Source organism: Bombina bombina, chromosome 2 (assembly GCF_027579735.1).
Source record: "Bombina bombina isolate aBomBom1 chromosome 2, aBomBom1.pri, whole genome shotgun sequence".
NCBI classification, from domain to species: Eukaryota; Metazoa; Chordata; class Amphibia; order Anura; family Bombinatoridae; genus Bombina; species Bombina bombina.
In genome coordinates, this window is record NC_069500.1 from 76,520,946 (window position 1) to 76,538,666 (window position 17,721).

The window sequence follows — 17,721 nt, forward strand, 5'->3', positions numbered from 1 at the left end:
CTGTGGTTGCCCACAGCTAAGGAAACAAGATAAAGATACTCAAGATTATTTTTGAGAAGTGTATTTCTGGACTGCCTTGAAATAGCAAAACACTGCAAATTTATAAATAATACAATGTTAATTGCATGTAGATATTTTACATTGCAATGCTTAATTGTTGGTATCTAATATACATATTCAACAATGCCAATAATATAATTTACAATGCAACAAAAAAAAGCAAAGATAGAAACAGACACACTTTTTTCAGTATTGATACTTTTATTAATTTTATGCTGATGTCAAATGGAATTTAAAGGGATGTTGTACTATAAAATGTGTTTTCGCTTACTTGTTTTACCAGATACATAGCTTTCAATAAATAGGAAACTACATCCTTTAGGTTTACTTTTATATTTTAAGTAGCCAATTGTGCTGATTAAAACATCACCTATTGTTGTCAAGGCTATGCCCATTAAAATGGACTGAACCTGCAGAAATAATAGGCATGCACATGTTATCTCTCTGTATGCAAATGTCAGTTGTTAGTTACTGATATGCTACTCATGGTCAATGAGCTAATCCAGCTATTTCAGATACAATATCTCTGTCTCCATTCGCCATACTGTTTGTGTGTGGGGGGGGAGGGGGGTGTTTAAGAGCTGCTGGCTCATGTTTACATATCTTTTCTAAAAAGGATATTTATATATTCAAGTTTTATTATATATGGCAGTTTTAGCAGGCAAAACAGCTATTTCTATGAGCTGTTTGTAAACAATTTCATACGTTCCACCAGGTAAAATAGATAATTGAGAGCACATTACAAAGTAGAACAATGTCCCTTTAACAATAAATGTCAGTAATTTCTCTCAATAGGACCCACCCATGTTTATGTTTTGTCTATTGTAATTGGTTACAGTAAATCACTGTATTTGTCAGTGTTCCCACTGCTACGGCCAGTGTTGGTTAGCTGTAGAGAACCCCATGACTAATATACAATATACCTAGTTGTTCTCCTGGTTTATAACTGTGCCCTACTATTTTCACTTTAAATATTTATTTCATGGATTACAAATTCAGAAACAACAAAGACCTGGGGAAGCTAGAGGTCAATCAATTCATTAAATGTAGCAAAAATCTATCATCTTGAAGCCTAGGGTCATTGAATTTTAAATTCTTCTACACAGTTCAGTGCTTTGCAGTGTAAACAACCTAGCTGATGTCCTGGCAGCTTTAGATGTATTTCTGCAGCAGGAATCGAATAATATGTGTTTGGGTGCTGTTGCAAGTCTGACATAAATGATGCAGAATTGATAGTATTAAAAATGATTTCTAATGTGAGTATTGTCTTTTTTTTTCCAAACTTGATGATACACTTACATGCAGAAACAAAATAATATCATTATCTAGTGCAGTAGAAAAGCATAGCAAAAAAAAATAATGTTTCCTCGTCAGAAAAATAATTGCTTTTAGTATGTGTGAGTGTGGAATGCATTTTTATGCCTTATGGTGAAACCCACATTTCCCAGTGGAACTAATTTCTTAGAGAACATTGCAAACTTTATAAATACAACAAATGTTTACAAATTGCATTTAATAAAATAACATTATAACATATTGAAAAATTTATTAAAATCAAAACATGATGCATTAAAAAATGAATAGACTTTAGTTTTCAATGTATACTTCAGAATCAATCAATACTTTCATATATATATTGTTGTTTTTATATTCAATGTAGACTTGCATTTATGTTTTACCTAGTTCTGAAGAGAGTTTAGAGAAATCATCTTATTTTGCAAATTTGAAATTGTATTAAAGGGACAGTCTAGGCCAAAATAAACTTTCATGATTCAGATAGAGCATGTAATTTTAAACAATTTTCCAGTTTACTTTTATCACCAATTTTGCTTTGTTCTCTTGGTAATCTTAGTTGAAAGCTTAACCTAGGAGGTTCATAATCTTCATATGCTAATTTCTTAGACCTTGAAGCCCACCTCTTTCAGATTGCATTTCAACAGTTTTTCACCACTAGAGGGTGTTAGTTCACGTATTTCATATAGATAACACTGTGCTCGTGCACGAGAAGTTATCTGGGAGTAGGCATTGATTGGCTAGACTGCAAGTCTGTCAAAAGAACTGAAAAAAGGGGCAGTTTGCAGAGGCTTAGATACAAGATAATCACAGAGGTTAAACGTATATTAATATAACTGTGTTGGTTATGCAAAACTGGGAAATGGGTAATAAAGGGATTATCTATCTTTTAAAACAATAAAAATCCTGGTGTAGACTGTCCCTTTAAATGTATTTTAGAATCTAAGAGTGTGTCTTGCACAAAATTTCAGTGGAGTGATGTGAAATGGACAATAATTTTTCCATAGAAAATTCTTTTAATCTATAACTTGAAATATTTCTGTAAGCTCGAACTGTATCAAATAAATTATGTGTTTAATTGTAAATACACAGCTAAATGTGTGTTATAAGCATTAATAATAAAAAATCAAACCATAAACAGAATACATTTCAAAATTCTGATTCCCAAATTATAAGGCCCTGAATGTACCTTCCTATAGCTCTGCCATTGTCTACATATATATTATCATTCTTAACCCCTTCACCCTGCATTTGTCCTCCTCTCTTGTCACTTCCTCACATTGACACCTTTCTAGAACTGCACATTTTTTGTAATATTCTTTGCCTTGCTTCAAAGACTTGCCCCAAACTTTTCAGATCTTCAGACATTTATTTAAAGGACCAGTAAATACAGTTAATTTGCATAATCAATAAAAGCATGATAAAAAGACAATGCAATAGCATTTAGTCAACTTAAAATGAGTAGTAGATTTATTTCCACTCCTCCTGTATCATGTGACAGTCATCAGCCAATCACAAATGCTATACGTATATTCTGTAAATTCTTGCACATGCTCAGTAGGAGCTGGTGACCCAAAATGTAACACATAAAAAGACTGTGCACATTTTGTTAATGGAAGTAAATTGGAAAGTTGTTTAAAATTACATGCTCTATCTGAATTATGAAAGTTTAATTTTGACTTGAGTATCCCTTTAATACACGTAAGGGATGCTTACTACCTACATTAACCTATCTGTGTGTATTCTAACCTTAAACCCCTCTCCCAGCTCCAGTAGTACTACCTTTACCATACCCACCTGTGCTGTATACCACAAGCCCACTTATACATGGTGACCTGAATTAGATGACACTGTACCCTTTACCCTTTCTTTGTGGAATATGTTGACTCTCTACAAATAAATGATAATACATAATACAAAGATGTGTATGCCTGCAAATAAATTTGATAGGATTGCCTTAGTCCTCACATCCTCCTCTCAATGGTAGTGACCTTACCATGGCGATCTCTTGAAGCACAATAATGTGTAGATGAACATTTCAAGAATATGAAGATGAATGTTGCAGCACACTCATTAAAAATAACAATTTTGGTAACATTTTTGTGTTGTTAATGAATGTTGAATGTTTAAAGGATTGAGGCCCCCATTTATTATGCCGTAAAGCAGCTTTGAGACAGTGGACAGGGAACGGACAAGATCCTAAATAAGAATATGAGTCACACTGACTACTTTGACAAATTAACACAAAAGCATGAAACTACCTGAAAGGCTTCACTTTGTGATATCTCAGTATTATGTGAATGTCTGAAAAATGAATTTCAAAGTGAAGAACAAATATTCCCCATGGCATTCATTTCTGTCATCATATGTTTATATGGGGGAATAGAAAGAAATAAAATGAAATATCAGACTACATATACTTACAGTATTATTTATTTATAAAATATTTTACCAGGAAGGATACATTGAGATTTCTCTCATTTTCAAGTATGTCCTGGGTCCACAAAACATTGCATTGATACAATAGGGTACAATAAAATATAAAAAACAATAATAATACACAATATATGCAAACATTTAACATAGAACAGGTAGGAAATATATAATCAACCATGACAGGTGCATTCTGTTTTGAGATATGTAGAGAGGGATCTCTTAAAGGATATTAGGCTTGGGGAAGGTTTAAGAGTTTGCAGGAGGTTGTTCCATAATTGTTGTTCTCTGTAGGATAAGGAAGATCGAGCTGCTTTCTTTTTGTATTGAGGCAAGCTAAATAATGTGCTGGTACTGGATTGGAGATTATAGGAGGTGGGAATAGCCGGGGAGAGCATTCTGCTCAGGTAGGGTGGGAGCTTCCCAGAAAAGCTCTTAAACACAAGGCTGGAAAGATGGAGGGTGCGTCTGGATTCCAGCGACAGCCAGTTTAGTTCTTTTAGCATGTCACAATGGTGGGTCCTGTAGTTACATTGTAGCACAAAGCGGCAGAACGAGTTATACAATGTAGTAAGTATGAGAATCAACATCATAAATAAAACAGAAGCTTTTTTAAATGTTCATTTTACTATATTATTTTTGTTCATATGTGTAATGTAACATTAATTTGCAACAATAACCACAGAAACCTACAAATTAAAGTTTAATAATAATAATTAATGAATGTGGACAATACTCATTGTTTCAAATAAAGGTAGCAATACTGCCTTCTAAGCTCAATGTAGCCAAGATAGAAAACAGGCAAGTTTGACTCTTGCTCAACAGCAAAACTGTAGCATTAAAACATAGTGATCTATCCATCATCACCTTTGGCACTCAACACTACCACTCAATAATCATCAGGTGAGTGAATGATGTAGCTGAACAATGTATTACACTTCTAGCAGTGTTATTATTCTTCCTAACAAAGTGAAAAGGCAACATGGGAAAGAAAAATGTCCTCTTGAAGATACTTTTTGGTGTACACATTTTATAAAGAAAACATATATATTATATTTCATTCCCTATCTGTAGAGGAATGGATGATAGATAACATTTAACTCAACAAAGCAATGATTCCTGAATGAAGAAAAAGGTAGAAACAGAAAGATGGATATATAGACAGGCAGATGTTTTAAGAATAATGATTAATATGTAATGTTCTATATTCAAAAATAAACATAAAATACTATCATAGGTTATGTGCCTTCCATCTGTTAAATGATGGTAGCTTATTCCCACATATTACCCAAGATAGCTTGCTTCAAATCTTATATTTAAGAGCACTTTAAACATTATTCATGCTCATGATACTCTAGATTACATGATAGTTGATTACAGTTTTGTCAAAACTCTTCAGCATCAACTCCCAAAATATCTATTTATTGTGCTGACAATTAATTAAGAAGAATACTATCAAAAAGCTGAATGTTATTGTTGTTGCGTGGGTATAGACTTCTAATGAACAACGTTTGGAAAGATTCCTATGATTACCATCCTTTAGGTTTCTACAGATGTCTAAATTGTGCGATTTTATCCAAAGCAATATAATTATTATTCTTTGCAATGCTGTACTTATATATCTAATTAACAGATGTACATGAAACAAAGATATTAAAGGAAGTATATTTTTGCTCTTAAAGAGCATACAATACTTTTTATGTTTGACTACTACTCCATTAGTTAAACCATTATTTAAATGACTATTTTTTACCACAAGTTAAATAGCAATTTAACAGAATTATTACACAGAATATGAGGTCCGAGTCACTTGGTTAGTGACACATATCCTTCTGCCATGATTATAAGCTGACATGTTTTTTTTGCATATTACAATGGATAACAATTTCTCTCTTTTTCATATATTTATTGTGCAACTATGCCATTATGGAAAACAACAGAGGAGAAGTATTTAATTGACATTATTATAGCAGTTTGTTCATTTGAATGATGTCTTCTCAGTTGCAACCCCTTTTACCCATTTGCCTTTTCACACGTTTGAATGTTCTTGATCAGTCTGGACCTACACAGCAAATAATTTATTAAGGTAGCCATAAACATAAATATAAGCCTACATGCAGAAAGATAAGTGCTCTACTAGGAACAAACAACAGCTCAGTAGATTTTTCTATGGCACATTGCCACCTAAGAGCAGCCTCTTTTAGTCCAATTTTGCTTTTTACAGAGAAGAACTTTCCTGAAGTATATCAGTCTGATCCTGTCTAGAAAGCTTAGTCCAACCCTGAAATACAAGGCAATCCACCTCTGAACAAGGAACATGTTAACCCTAGACAATCGTTTCCGGCTTCTTTGGGCCTAGTCAGTGAGGTGCAGCCATATCCCTCTAAGCAAATTGGGCAAGACGTCCATGTATGGTTTCCCCCATTATCCTTAGGGAGACTTCCCCAGGGTCACAATACAAATGCATACAGAAAGAGAAGTGCTCTACTAGGAACAAACAACAGCTCAGTAGCTTGTTCTTTGGCGAGGTACCATCTAGGAGCAGCTTCTTTTAGCTCAATTGCGCTTTTCACATAGGAGAACTTTCCTGAAGTATATCAGTCTGCTCCCACCTAACAAGGTCACACCAGTCCTGAAATGCCAGGCGAATCTCCTCTGAACAAGGAACATGGCAACCACAGGTGATCTTTTTGGCCTTATTTGGGCCTCACCAGTGATGTGCACGGCAAAGGTCTCGCCAAGGGTGATGGGGGAAGCCAGATGTAGATTCCTTGCCCAATAAGGCCTAAAGAAGGCCAACATTATCATCTGGGGTTGCCATGTTCCTTCTTCAGAAGTGATTAATATTATTTTGAGGCTGGACTGTGCTTGTTAGACAGAATCAGGCTAATATATTTCAAGAAAATTATTTTCTGTGAAAAACACTATTGGGTTAAAAGAGGCTGCTCCCAGGTAGTAAATTGCCATATAATAAGCTATTGAGCTGTTGTTCGTTCCTGAGAGAGCACATCTCTTTCTGTATGTATAAATAAGCCTGTTTTGACTTAGTCAGAGGAGTTGCAGGTATATCCCTCTAAGCACAATGGTTGCCCTCATGACCCATAAGATGGCAAATCTTCAAGGATCTTTTATGTATGCAAAAACAAGGTGTAGAAGCTCTCAACTAAAAGAAATGTAAATATTTTAGCTTGTAATGTGGGGGTAGTTGTGGTTAGTCTCTTTTTTTGTACCTATCAAAGATATTTTTGCTGTTTTACAGCCTAGCACCATCTACAGGGGTGGTCTAGGCCAAAATTTCAAGAAATTCACTTCTAATCAAAACAGCTAAATAAAAACCTTATGCTTGTATGACCTTCTTCAGTGAGGTTCACACCCATTTGTGGTGACCAATATATTATATTGTATTACTAACAATAACAAAAATTATGTGAAAAATAAAATAATGTAGTAATTTTAGTAAAATTCCACTTTAATTTCCTAAAACTTCAAATGTAGTACAATATTTTTATATGTGCTCTTTAGAGATTTCACACAGTTTTTAGACTCAAACAATATGATAAATGTGGATTCTTTTCACAATAGTCTCACAGTTGCTAATAGCTGCATAAATCACCTAGCAACCAAGTTTATGGCGGACTGTGATAAATAGTCCCCAGAACCTGAGACATATACATGCGTTGGGTACATTTAGTAGTGTAATAAATCACTATTGTAGATTTACATACGTCGAACATTCTTTTTTATTTATTTAATTGCTTTTTATAATTCCAATTATATTAAAGGAATATTCTGAATTAATGCAAATTTGTATTCAGTGTTACACGGACTGCATATTTGTTTAACTTATATAGAATTGTTAAATAAATGTGCATTGCTGAAAAAGTAAGAATAATTATAAAGTTTATAAACCTGTAATTAATCAAATATGGAGCTTTAAAATCATAGTACTTTGTGAATACAAAAATTGAAAAGCACCTAATCCTAAAGCAAATATAAAATATTAAAATAAAAAAGCAATTGCTTAAAATATATATCAAATATATTATATTTAACCCTATATTGCCTCTGTGGAATATATGTATTTATGGAGATACTATGCAAGTTTTTTTATGATCAATGATGGCAACTTCCAAAGACATGAGGTCTGCAGATCAAAATTTTAGAATCATTAAAGGGAAAGTCAAGTTCAAAATAAACATTTCCAATTTACTTTTATCACCAATTTTGCTTTGTTCTCTTGGTATTCTTAGTTGAAAGCTAAACCTAGGAAGTTAATATGCTAATGTCTTATACCTTGAAGACCGCCTCTAATCTGAATGCATTTTGACAGTTTTTCTCCACTAGAGGGTGTTAGTTCATGTGTTTCATATAGATAACATTGAGCTCACGCAAGTGAAGTTACCTATGAAGAGCACTGATTGGGTAAAATGCAAGTCTGTCAAAAGAACTGAAATAAAAGGGGCAGTTTGCAGAGGCTTAGATACAAGGTAATCCCAGAGGTAAAAAGTGTATTATTATAACTGTGTTGGTTATGCAAAACTGGGGAATGGGTAATAAAGGGATTATCTATCTTTTTAAAAAACAAAAATTATGGTATTAACTGTCCCTTTAAGGGCCACATATAAATGTATCAATATTAAACACCAAATAATAATGATAATAATAATAAATAATAATTTTGTAAACAATGTCCAGTGGTGCAGTGGTAGATTAATTAAATTTGAATGGTCTCTTGCTCTTCTGCACTCCAGATGTCTCTTCTGAGTTATGGCCATCTTACTTGCCCATCACCAGTCCCAAAGCATACATTTTCAGTTCTTCATTTTACCTGGGAATACAAAAACAAATGCAAAGGGCCAAATGTGGCCCATGGACCACCAGTTGGTCATCCCTCTTGTAGATTTCTATTAAAGGGGCATTCTAATAATACATATTCTGCTTTATTATGTTTGAACAATTTATTTCTGATAAATCAATTTAAACATTATGAGCTAGATCCTATCTTGGTTTCTAAAATTGAGCTACTATGAAAAGCAAAATAAATAATTAAACTGCAGACACTAGACTAAATATTATTAAAAAGATCAGACTCAGATTGACATTATTTAGTAACTCCAGTTTCTTTAACAATGAAACCTACAGTTAGGATTAATTGCAGTTAGGGTAATGTGGCATTTGGTAAATGTGAGGAAGTGAGGATCATGTATTCATAGTTTAAAGGGGCATTCAACTGATAGCACATATCAGCAATTAAGCACTGTGTTGCAAAGAAAGAATGTTTTAAAATTATTAAATATAGTTTTTTGTTAGCACAGTTTTTCCAAATCAAGAACAATATTCCTCTTGTAATGACTGATGGGATCCATCTTCCTGGTCATCTTTGCTGTGGCCAATAAGAGACATATGTAAATGGGATTGTGCTCAGACCTAACCAATCATTGTGGAGAAGGTTGTAAGCTCAAATTTTACCATACCTGTTATGTAAGAGACGCTTCAGTCTTTCTGGAAGGCGTGGAACATCTTATTCTGAGCAAAAAACTACAACACTATAACATGTTTACATGCTTCTACATTATGTGCATGACAGCCTTTTTCTTGTCTTGTGTCCCTTTAAACGTTTTTAATACCAATAAAAATAATGAAACTTTTCCAGTTGTAAAAATAAATAATAGGATCTGGTGTCTTTCCATCTAAGTAACCTTCAGCAGCTCAGAGATCTGTATTACATATGGACGAGCCTGATTAAACATCTGTAAGCTCATTTGTTAACTCAGAAATACAGGGTTAAAGAAATTATAATGTAGCAATTATCAAGACACTACTGCCCAGGAGAGACATTTTGTAGAAGTGATTATAACTGTACTATATGCCACTGTGCGGAAATATTAAGCACATTACTAAGGACTAGCTGGCATATTAAAATATAATGATATGGATAGCTGGAAAAAGCCTGTTACATTTCTTTATTTTACATGCAGCCCTAATAGTTAAATGCCCTATGTTGTTCTTGTATATGTTTGCTGATGATTTAAAGGGACAGTCTAGTCACAATTAAACTTTCATGATTCAGATAGGGTATGCAATTTTAAACAACTTCCCAATTTACTTTTAGCATCAAATTTGCTTTGTCCTCTCAGTATTCTTAGTTGAAAGTTGAAGGCCGCCTCTTATCTGAATGCATTTGACAGTTTTTCACAACTAGAGGGTCGTTATTTCATGTGTGCCATATAAATAACATTGTGCTCACATGCATGGAGTTACTTATGAGAGGGCACTGATTGGCAAAAATGCAAGTCTGTCAAATAAACTGAAATAAGGAGGCAGTCTGCAGAGGCTTAGATACAAGGTAATCACAGTAGTAGACGTAGAAAAATACAGAATTTAAAAAAAAAAGGGCTTTGTTTGGACAACTGTTTACTAAAGAACTTCTTAATACTAAAACATTTTGTGTTTCCACTTTGTTGTTTTTATTCCTACCCTATAGCAGTACCAAGAAGCAAGAAGAAGGAGATGTTTATCACTGCTATATTGAAAAATTATTTTCAGCTTTCCTTCTGTTTTTGGAATGGACCAACATGTTCATTTATATATTAAAGGGACACTGAACCCACATTTTTTCTTTCATGATTCAGCTAGAGCATGCAATTTTAAGCAACTTTCCAATTTATTATCACATTTTCTTCATTCTCTTGGTATCTTTCTTTGAAATGCAAGAATGTAAGTTTAGGTGCCGGCCCATTTTTGGTGAACAACCTGGGTTTTTCTTGCTGATTGGTGGATAAATTCACCCACCAATAAACAAGTGCTGTCCAGAGTACTGAACCAAAAATAGCTTAGATGCCTTATTTATCAAATAAAGATAGCAAGAGAACAAAGAAAAATTGATAATAGGAGTAAATCAGAAAGTTGCTTAAAATTGCATGCTCTATCTGAATCATGAAAGAAAAAATTGGGTTCAGTGTATGTATTTTGCTATATTAAGATTTAGAAGCCAATTATTTAAAGGGACAGTCAACACCAGAATTTTTGTTGTTTTAAAAGATAGATAATCTCTTTATTACCCATTTCCCAGTTTTGCATAACCAACACAGTTATAATAATATACTTTTTACCTCTGTGATTAACTTGTATCTAAGCATCTTTTGACAAACCCCTAATCACATGACATTTTATTTATTATCTATTGACTTTTATTTTAGCCAATTAGTGCAGTGTCTGCCACAATCCACGGGCGTGCTCACAATGTTATCTATAGGGTTTACCTGAACTAGCTCTCCCCTGCTGTGAAAAGCAAATACAAACGCATGTGATTAGAGGCGGCCTTCAAGGGCTTAGAAATTATCATATGAGTCTTCCTAGGTCTAGATTTCAACTAAGAATACCAAAAGAACAAACCAAAATTGGTGATACAAGTAAATTGGAAAGTTGTTTAAAATTACATGCCCTATTTGAAACATGAAAGTTTTTTTTTGGACTTGACTGTCCCTTTAAATTTCCTTTTTATTTAATTAAATCTAAGCAAAAATCTTAATAATAAGTTCCACTAAAATTCTTATACTAACTTTTGCTCGTGTTCTATTTCAATTCATATTTTGATAATCTTGTGTATATAGCATCCATTGTACATGGAACTGATTTTAAATATTGAATTAATATTAAGAACAATATTTTTGCAGTGCAAGTTCCAGGACCCGTGGAGAACCTGCAAGCTACCTCCACTTCACCTACCTCAATTCTGATTACATGGGAACCCCCGGCCTATGCAAATGGTCCAGTCCAAGGCTACAGAATATTTTGCACAGAAAATATTTCAGGGAGAGAACAGGTAAGGTCTCTTTATGAGTTCTCAAGGATGCTAGCAGACACGATTAACATAAAAACACAATTAATATGAAAACAGATATAAACAATATAAATGCAACAGAATGAATATGAATGAATTGTAGGATATCCAAGAATGTACTCTTTCTCTTTTGCCTCCAAAGTTTCTTCCTTTGATGACCGTAAACTTAATTACATAGTATAGTTAAAGTAAATTTAATTTTATTCACACAAACTTTGTTAATTCCTGTGTCATAATCCCTGATCACAACATTTGAAATAGCTCATTTTTATTGGCTAGGTGAAGCTGTTGCAAGTTTTACTGCCAGCAGAGCCAACTCAGACTTTCATCGTTCTAGAGTTGAAAAACTAAATGTTTTTATAAGTTCATTAAAGTATATTTTTAAATGCATAAGTTAGAACAGGGGTTAAGCAACACAATACAACCATATCTACTTACAAATATATGTTTTAAAAGCATGTAAATCTGTCAATCCTTTTTTTTAGCAAAACATACATGGTTTTGCAATCTAGGTATATTTGAGTATGTTTATTTTGGGTGCTTTGCTGTAGGAACAGATATAAATGAGCTCCTGCTCTGATCAAGCCTCACTTTTAGAAAAGTTTATGTAATGATTTTTCTACATAATTTACCATTACGAGTGGAGCGCTAACAGTTATGCGCTAGCGATAAGGGGTTTATTGCGGGTGTTTGCCCGCATCAGGTTTTCCACGCGTATTAAAAGTTGAACGTAAATGTGTTAGCTTGAACACAAGAGGTATACACTAGAATGATTAGTGCGTCCTCAGATCTCTGGTTAAAGGGACTCTGAACCCACATTTTTTTATTTCGTGATTCAGACAGAGTGTGCAATTTTAAGCAACTTTTTAATTTACTCCTATTATCAAATTTACTTCATTTTCTTGGTATCTTTATTTGAAAAGCAAGAATGTAAGTTTAGATGCCGGCCCATTTTTGGTGAACAACCTGGGTTGTTCTTGCTGATTAGTGGATAAATTCACCCACCAAAAGTGCTGTCCAGGTTCTGAATCAAAAATTGGTTGGCTCCTAAGCTTAAATGCCTTCTTTTTCAAATAAAGATAGCAAGAGAATGAAGAAAATTTGATAATAGGAGTAAATTAGAAAGTTGCTTAAAATTGCATGCTCTATCTGAGTCACGAAAGAAAACATTTGGGTTCAGTGTCCCTTTAACTGTTTCATGAATCAACAAAGTGTCACAAATCACATCAAAAATACAAATTACAGTTAAACTCTATAATAACATCATCTAATAATAAATATCTAAAAAAATATTGTACACAAAAGTTATAAGGGCTTAAAGATATAAGGTCTCAGGTGTGAGAAAAAAAAGGCAGGCAAAGGGCTTTAACATATATATTAACAATATATATCGATATATAGGTATAGATATATATTGTACAGAAATACCATCAGCTATATGAAGAAATATGTATTTATGTATAACATATTCTTGTATGTGAAGAATACTGGAATGTGAAATATTCATATTTTCATGTCGGATTTAGTGCACTTGAGAATATGTGATCGGGTTTGCGCTCGAATAAGTTTTTTTTTCACATGCGTGATATTCTTAGTTTGTCTTTTTATGCGTGTTGGGTTAGCGCGTGAGCAAATACTGTTTACTTTTAACTCATAATACGAGTGCAACCCAATGCGTGCAAAAAGCTTACTTCTAGCGCAGGTAAAGCTCAAGCGGAAGCGTTAAATAGCAATCTACTTATAATCTAGTCCAAAGTGTATGGGGATGTTTGCAAATAAATTATATGATTGTGATCGACCCCACTGATTGGTAAATTGTAAGGTTAGGGTTCTGAATCCTTTAGGATATATTCCAATCTCTCTGAGGGAAGTGGAAAGAAAACAAAATTAAATTAAAAACACAATTAAATTACAGGAAAAGCAGGTAATATAAATAATAAAGTATTTTTTTACTATGCATCATTAAACATTCTATATGGACTTGAATTTTAAATGTAATTTACTTTTAAGATTGACTGTTAAATAGAGCAATAAACACCTTGTAATCAAAAGATTTTTGCAACCTTATAATAAACTAACACAGTGGATTTTTTAGCATATTTGGAGTGCATTACCACTTTGTTTGCTGCAACTGTTTTTTAAAGAGCCAATCTCTACCTACCGCTTGGTTTATCTGAAGGACCCAATCAGGACTTGTTACTGGAGCAGACTTTGTTAGCCACATTCATTTTGTTAGAAAACTCTCCATTGCTTTGTAGTTTGTAATCTTACCAGCTGTGCTGCAGACAGTTAGGGACAGATATGTGGCAGGGTTAGGCTTGCAAACCCTATATACTTGTGCTCTACAAGTTCTTAGACTTGGGTCACAGGGGTATATTTATTAATGTGCGAGCGGACATGATACAATGTAGCATATCATGTCCGCCACACATCAATAAATGCTCTTAGCATTTATCATTGCACCAGCAGTTCTTGTGAACTGCTGGTGCAATGCTGCCCCCTGAAGATTCACTAGCAAGGGGTGTCAATCAACCTGATCGTATTCGATCAGGTTGATTTCTGTCCACGGCCTCAGAGCAGACGGACAAGTTATGGAGCAGCGGTCTTTATAACTTCTGTTTCTGGAGCAGCGGTCTTTATAACTTCTGTTTCTGGAGCAGCGGTCTTCATAAATTCTGTTTCTGGAGCAGCGGTCTTTATAACTTCTGTTTCTGGAGCAGCGGTCTTTATAACTTCTGTTTCTGGAGCAGCGGTCTTTATAACTTCTGTTTCTGGAGCAGCGGTCTTTATAACTTCTGTTTCTGGAGCAGCGTTCTTTATAACTTCTGTTTCTGGAGCAGCGGTCTTTATAACTTCTGTTTCTGGAGCAGCGGTCTTTATAACTTCTGTTTCTGGAGCAGCGGTCTTCATAAATTCTGTTTCTGGAGCAGCGGTCTTTATAACTTCTGTTTCTGGAGCAGCGGTCTTTATAACTTCTGTTTCTGGAGCAGCGGTCTTTATAACTTCTGTTTCTGGAGCAGCGGTCTTTATAACTTCTGTTTCTGGATCAGCGGTCTTTATAACTTCTGTTTCTGGAGCAGCGGTCTTTATAACTTCTGTTTCTGGAGCAGCGGTCTTCATAAATTCTGTTTCTGGAGCAGCGGTCTTTATAACTTCTGTTTCTGGAGCAGCGGTCTTTATAACTTCTGTTTCTGGAGCAGCGGCCTTTATAACTTCTGTTTCTGGAGCAGCGGTCTTTATAACTTCTGTTTCTGGAGCAGCGGCCTTCATAAATTCTGTTTCTGGAGCAGCGGTCTTCATAACTTCTGTTTCTGGAGCAGCGGTCTTTATAACTTCTGTTTCTGGAGCAGCGGTCTTTATAACTTCTGTTTCTGGAGCAGCGGTCTTCATAACTTCTGTTTCTGGAGCAGCGGTCTTTATAACTTCTGTTTCTGGAGCAGCGGTCTTTATAACTTCTGTTTCTGGAGCAGCGGTCTTCATAACTTCTGTTTCTGGAGCAGCGGTCTTCATAACTTCTGTTTCTGGAGCAGCGGTCTTTATAACTTCTGTTTCTGGAGCAGCGGTCTTTATGATTTCTGTTTCTGGAGCAGCGGTCTTTATAACTTCTGTTTCTGGAGCAGCGGTCTTTATAACTTCTGTTTCTGGAGCAGCGGTCTTCATAACTTCTGTTTCTGGAGCAGCGGTCTTTATAACTTCTGTTTCTGGAGCAGCGGTCTTCATAACTTCTGTTTCTGGAGCAGCGGTCTTTATAACTTCTGTTTCTGGAGCAGCGGTCTTTATAACTTCTGTTTCTGGAGCAGCGGTCTTTATAACTTCTGTTTCTGGAGCAGCGGTCTTCATTCATTTCTGGCGAGCCATACGGAACTTGATAAATCGGCCCCACAGAACAATGAGGTAAAGCAAATAAAAATATGCAAATTTATTTTTTAATGTGTATAATAAAACATTATGGACTCCATTTATCAAGCAGTGTATGATGCTTCTGGGGACCCACTACTCCTTAATGAACTGCCCCTGCTAGAGGACGAGCTGCCAGCGAGCAGTGGCGGTATTGCACAAGCATTACTTGTGAAATTTATCATTGCACCAGCAGTTCTGGTGCAATGCCGCCCCCTGCAGATTTTTAGCCAATCGCCCACTAGCAGGGGGTGTCAATCAACCCAATCGTATTCAATCTGGTTGATTTCTGTCCACGGCCTCAGAGCAGGCGGACAAGTTATGGAGCAGCGGTCTCTAGAGAGCTTGATAAATATGCCCCTTTGAGATGGTAATATAAAATGACAAATCTTATGTATAAAAAAACCCCTCTGCAATATAGTTTTTTTATTATGTATTTTTTCCTCTTTTCCTGTAATTCCATTCTGAAATAATGAACTTTTCAGTTCCTGTTAGAAATGGAAGTGCATAACACACAGCTATTGGCTGTACACTCTAGTGACCAATTTATAGCTGTCCCTAATTGGCCACAGCAGAGAAGGTAACTTAAAGGGACAGTCAACCCAAATTTTCAAATATGTCATTCCTATAAAGTTGCTAACGGTGTTTAGTTTGCACTGTAGCCTAATGTATTAGCCTAAATAGTTTATAAGCATTTCTACTTACTTGTTTCTTCTTAGCAGTTTAAAATGCCCGCCTGCCCCCTCCCATATTTCGTCATCATGATCCTCAGGTTGCTCAGTCTCCAGCTCTAAGTCGGCTACTTCTCGTAATTCCACGCTCCTGTTTTTTTGCGCATGCGCATTGCGCAGCTAACAGGTGTGCACGTCTGTCAGCGAGCAGCTGTGTTTAGTGCCGTCTCTTGTTTATTGCAGGGTTGGAGCTGGAGCATATGAGCAGGTGGTGATCAAGCGCTAACAAATACACTACAGGGTATTCTGGTGCAGGATCCAGCCTGGATTGTCGCAGAACCACAAAACTGGGTCCCAGTGGGAATTTGTGACATCCAGAGTGACACTGCCCTGATTGGAACTTTGACAGCTCCGTAGAGGAGTTTTAGATCAGATGGGCTCTCTGTCCTGTTAGAAAAGGGCAACACTCATTTATCTGGACGAGACATGATCTGAGTTGTAACACAGTAATATTGCTCCAGTGGGCGACGCAATGCACACAACTTCCTGTTACACTGGGCTTCCTGAGATAATCACTAATAATCTTACAAACCAAGGTCTTAATTTCAGGGTGCTGCTTTTATTTATTTTTTTATATTACTTGGGGACCATATACACAATCATTAAATTCAGATGTCCAGGAAAGCCATATTCTGCCTGAGGAACATCTCCGTTTGGTACCTTAATATGTAATTCCTGCATCGTGCAGAACATAACTTGCTATGGGGTAGTATTTGTTACAGCCCAGCGTGACACTGGCAACTTGCACACTCTGGCACGGCCCTCTGTAGCTTATTCATATTCAGCTAATGCAAGAATCGTATCTCACTCTAATTGTATCACATACACCTACAGTATTGGACAATAAGTGATAGATTTTGTACCTTAACTAACTGGGGCGAATGGGTGTATGTGATACAATTAGAGTGAGATACGATTCTTGCATTAGCTGAATAAGCTACAGAGGGCCGTGCCAGAGTGTGCAAATTGCCAGTGTCACGCTGGGCTGTCACAAATACTACCCCATAGCAAGTTATGTTCTGCACGATGCAGGAATTACATATTAAGGTACCAAACAGAGATGTTAGCGGTGCAATGCGCATACGCAAAAAAACAGGAGCGTGGAATTATGAGAAGTAGCCGACTTAGAGCTGGAGACTGAGCAACCTGAGGATCATGATGACGAAATATGGGAGGGAGCAGGCGGGCATTTTAAACTGCAAAGAAGAAACAAGTAAGTAGAAATGCTTATAAACGATTTAGGCTAATACATTAGGCTACAGTGCAAACTAAACACCGTTAGCAACTTTATAGGAATTACATATTTGAAAATTTGGGTTGACTGTCCCTTTAAGTTACAAAATGGCAGCTCCCATTGCTTTATAGACACTAAAATGTTACATTTATTTTGTCAATATGTCAACTGTTAATGAATCTTTACAAAATAGATCTACATGTTATTCACAGACTAATCTTTGAATTCAT

The 17,721-nt window shown here is 35.4% G+C and overlaps 1 protein-coding gene across 1 annotated transcript in view; it reads left to right on the forward strand.

Annotated features, from left to right (window-relative positions):
- DCC (DCC netrin 1 receptor) overlaps positions 1-17,721 on the forward strand; it is a 980,012-nt gene that overhangs the window by 761,353 nt on the left and 200,938 nt on the right. The window contains exon 10 of the mRNA XM_053701117.1: positions 11,463-11,611. Within this exon, the coding sequence (XP_053557092.1) occupies positions 11,463-11,611 (149 nt within the window). The remainder of the gene's footprint in view (positions 1-11,462; positions 11,612-17,721) is intronic.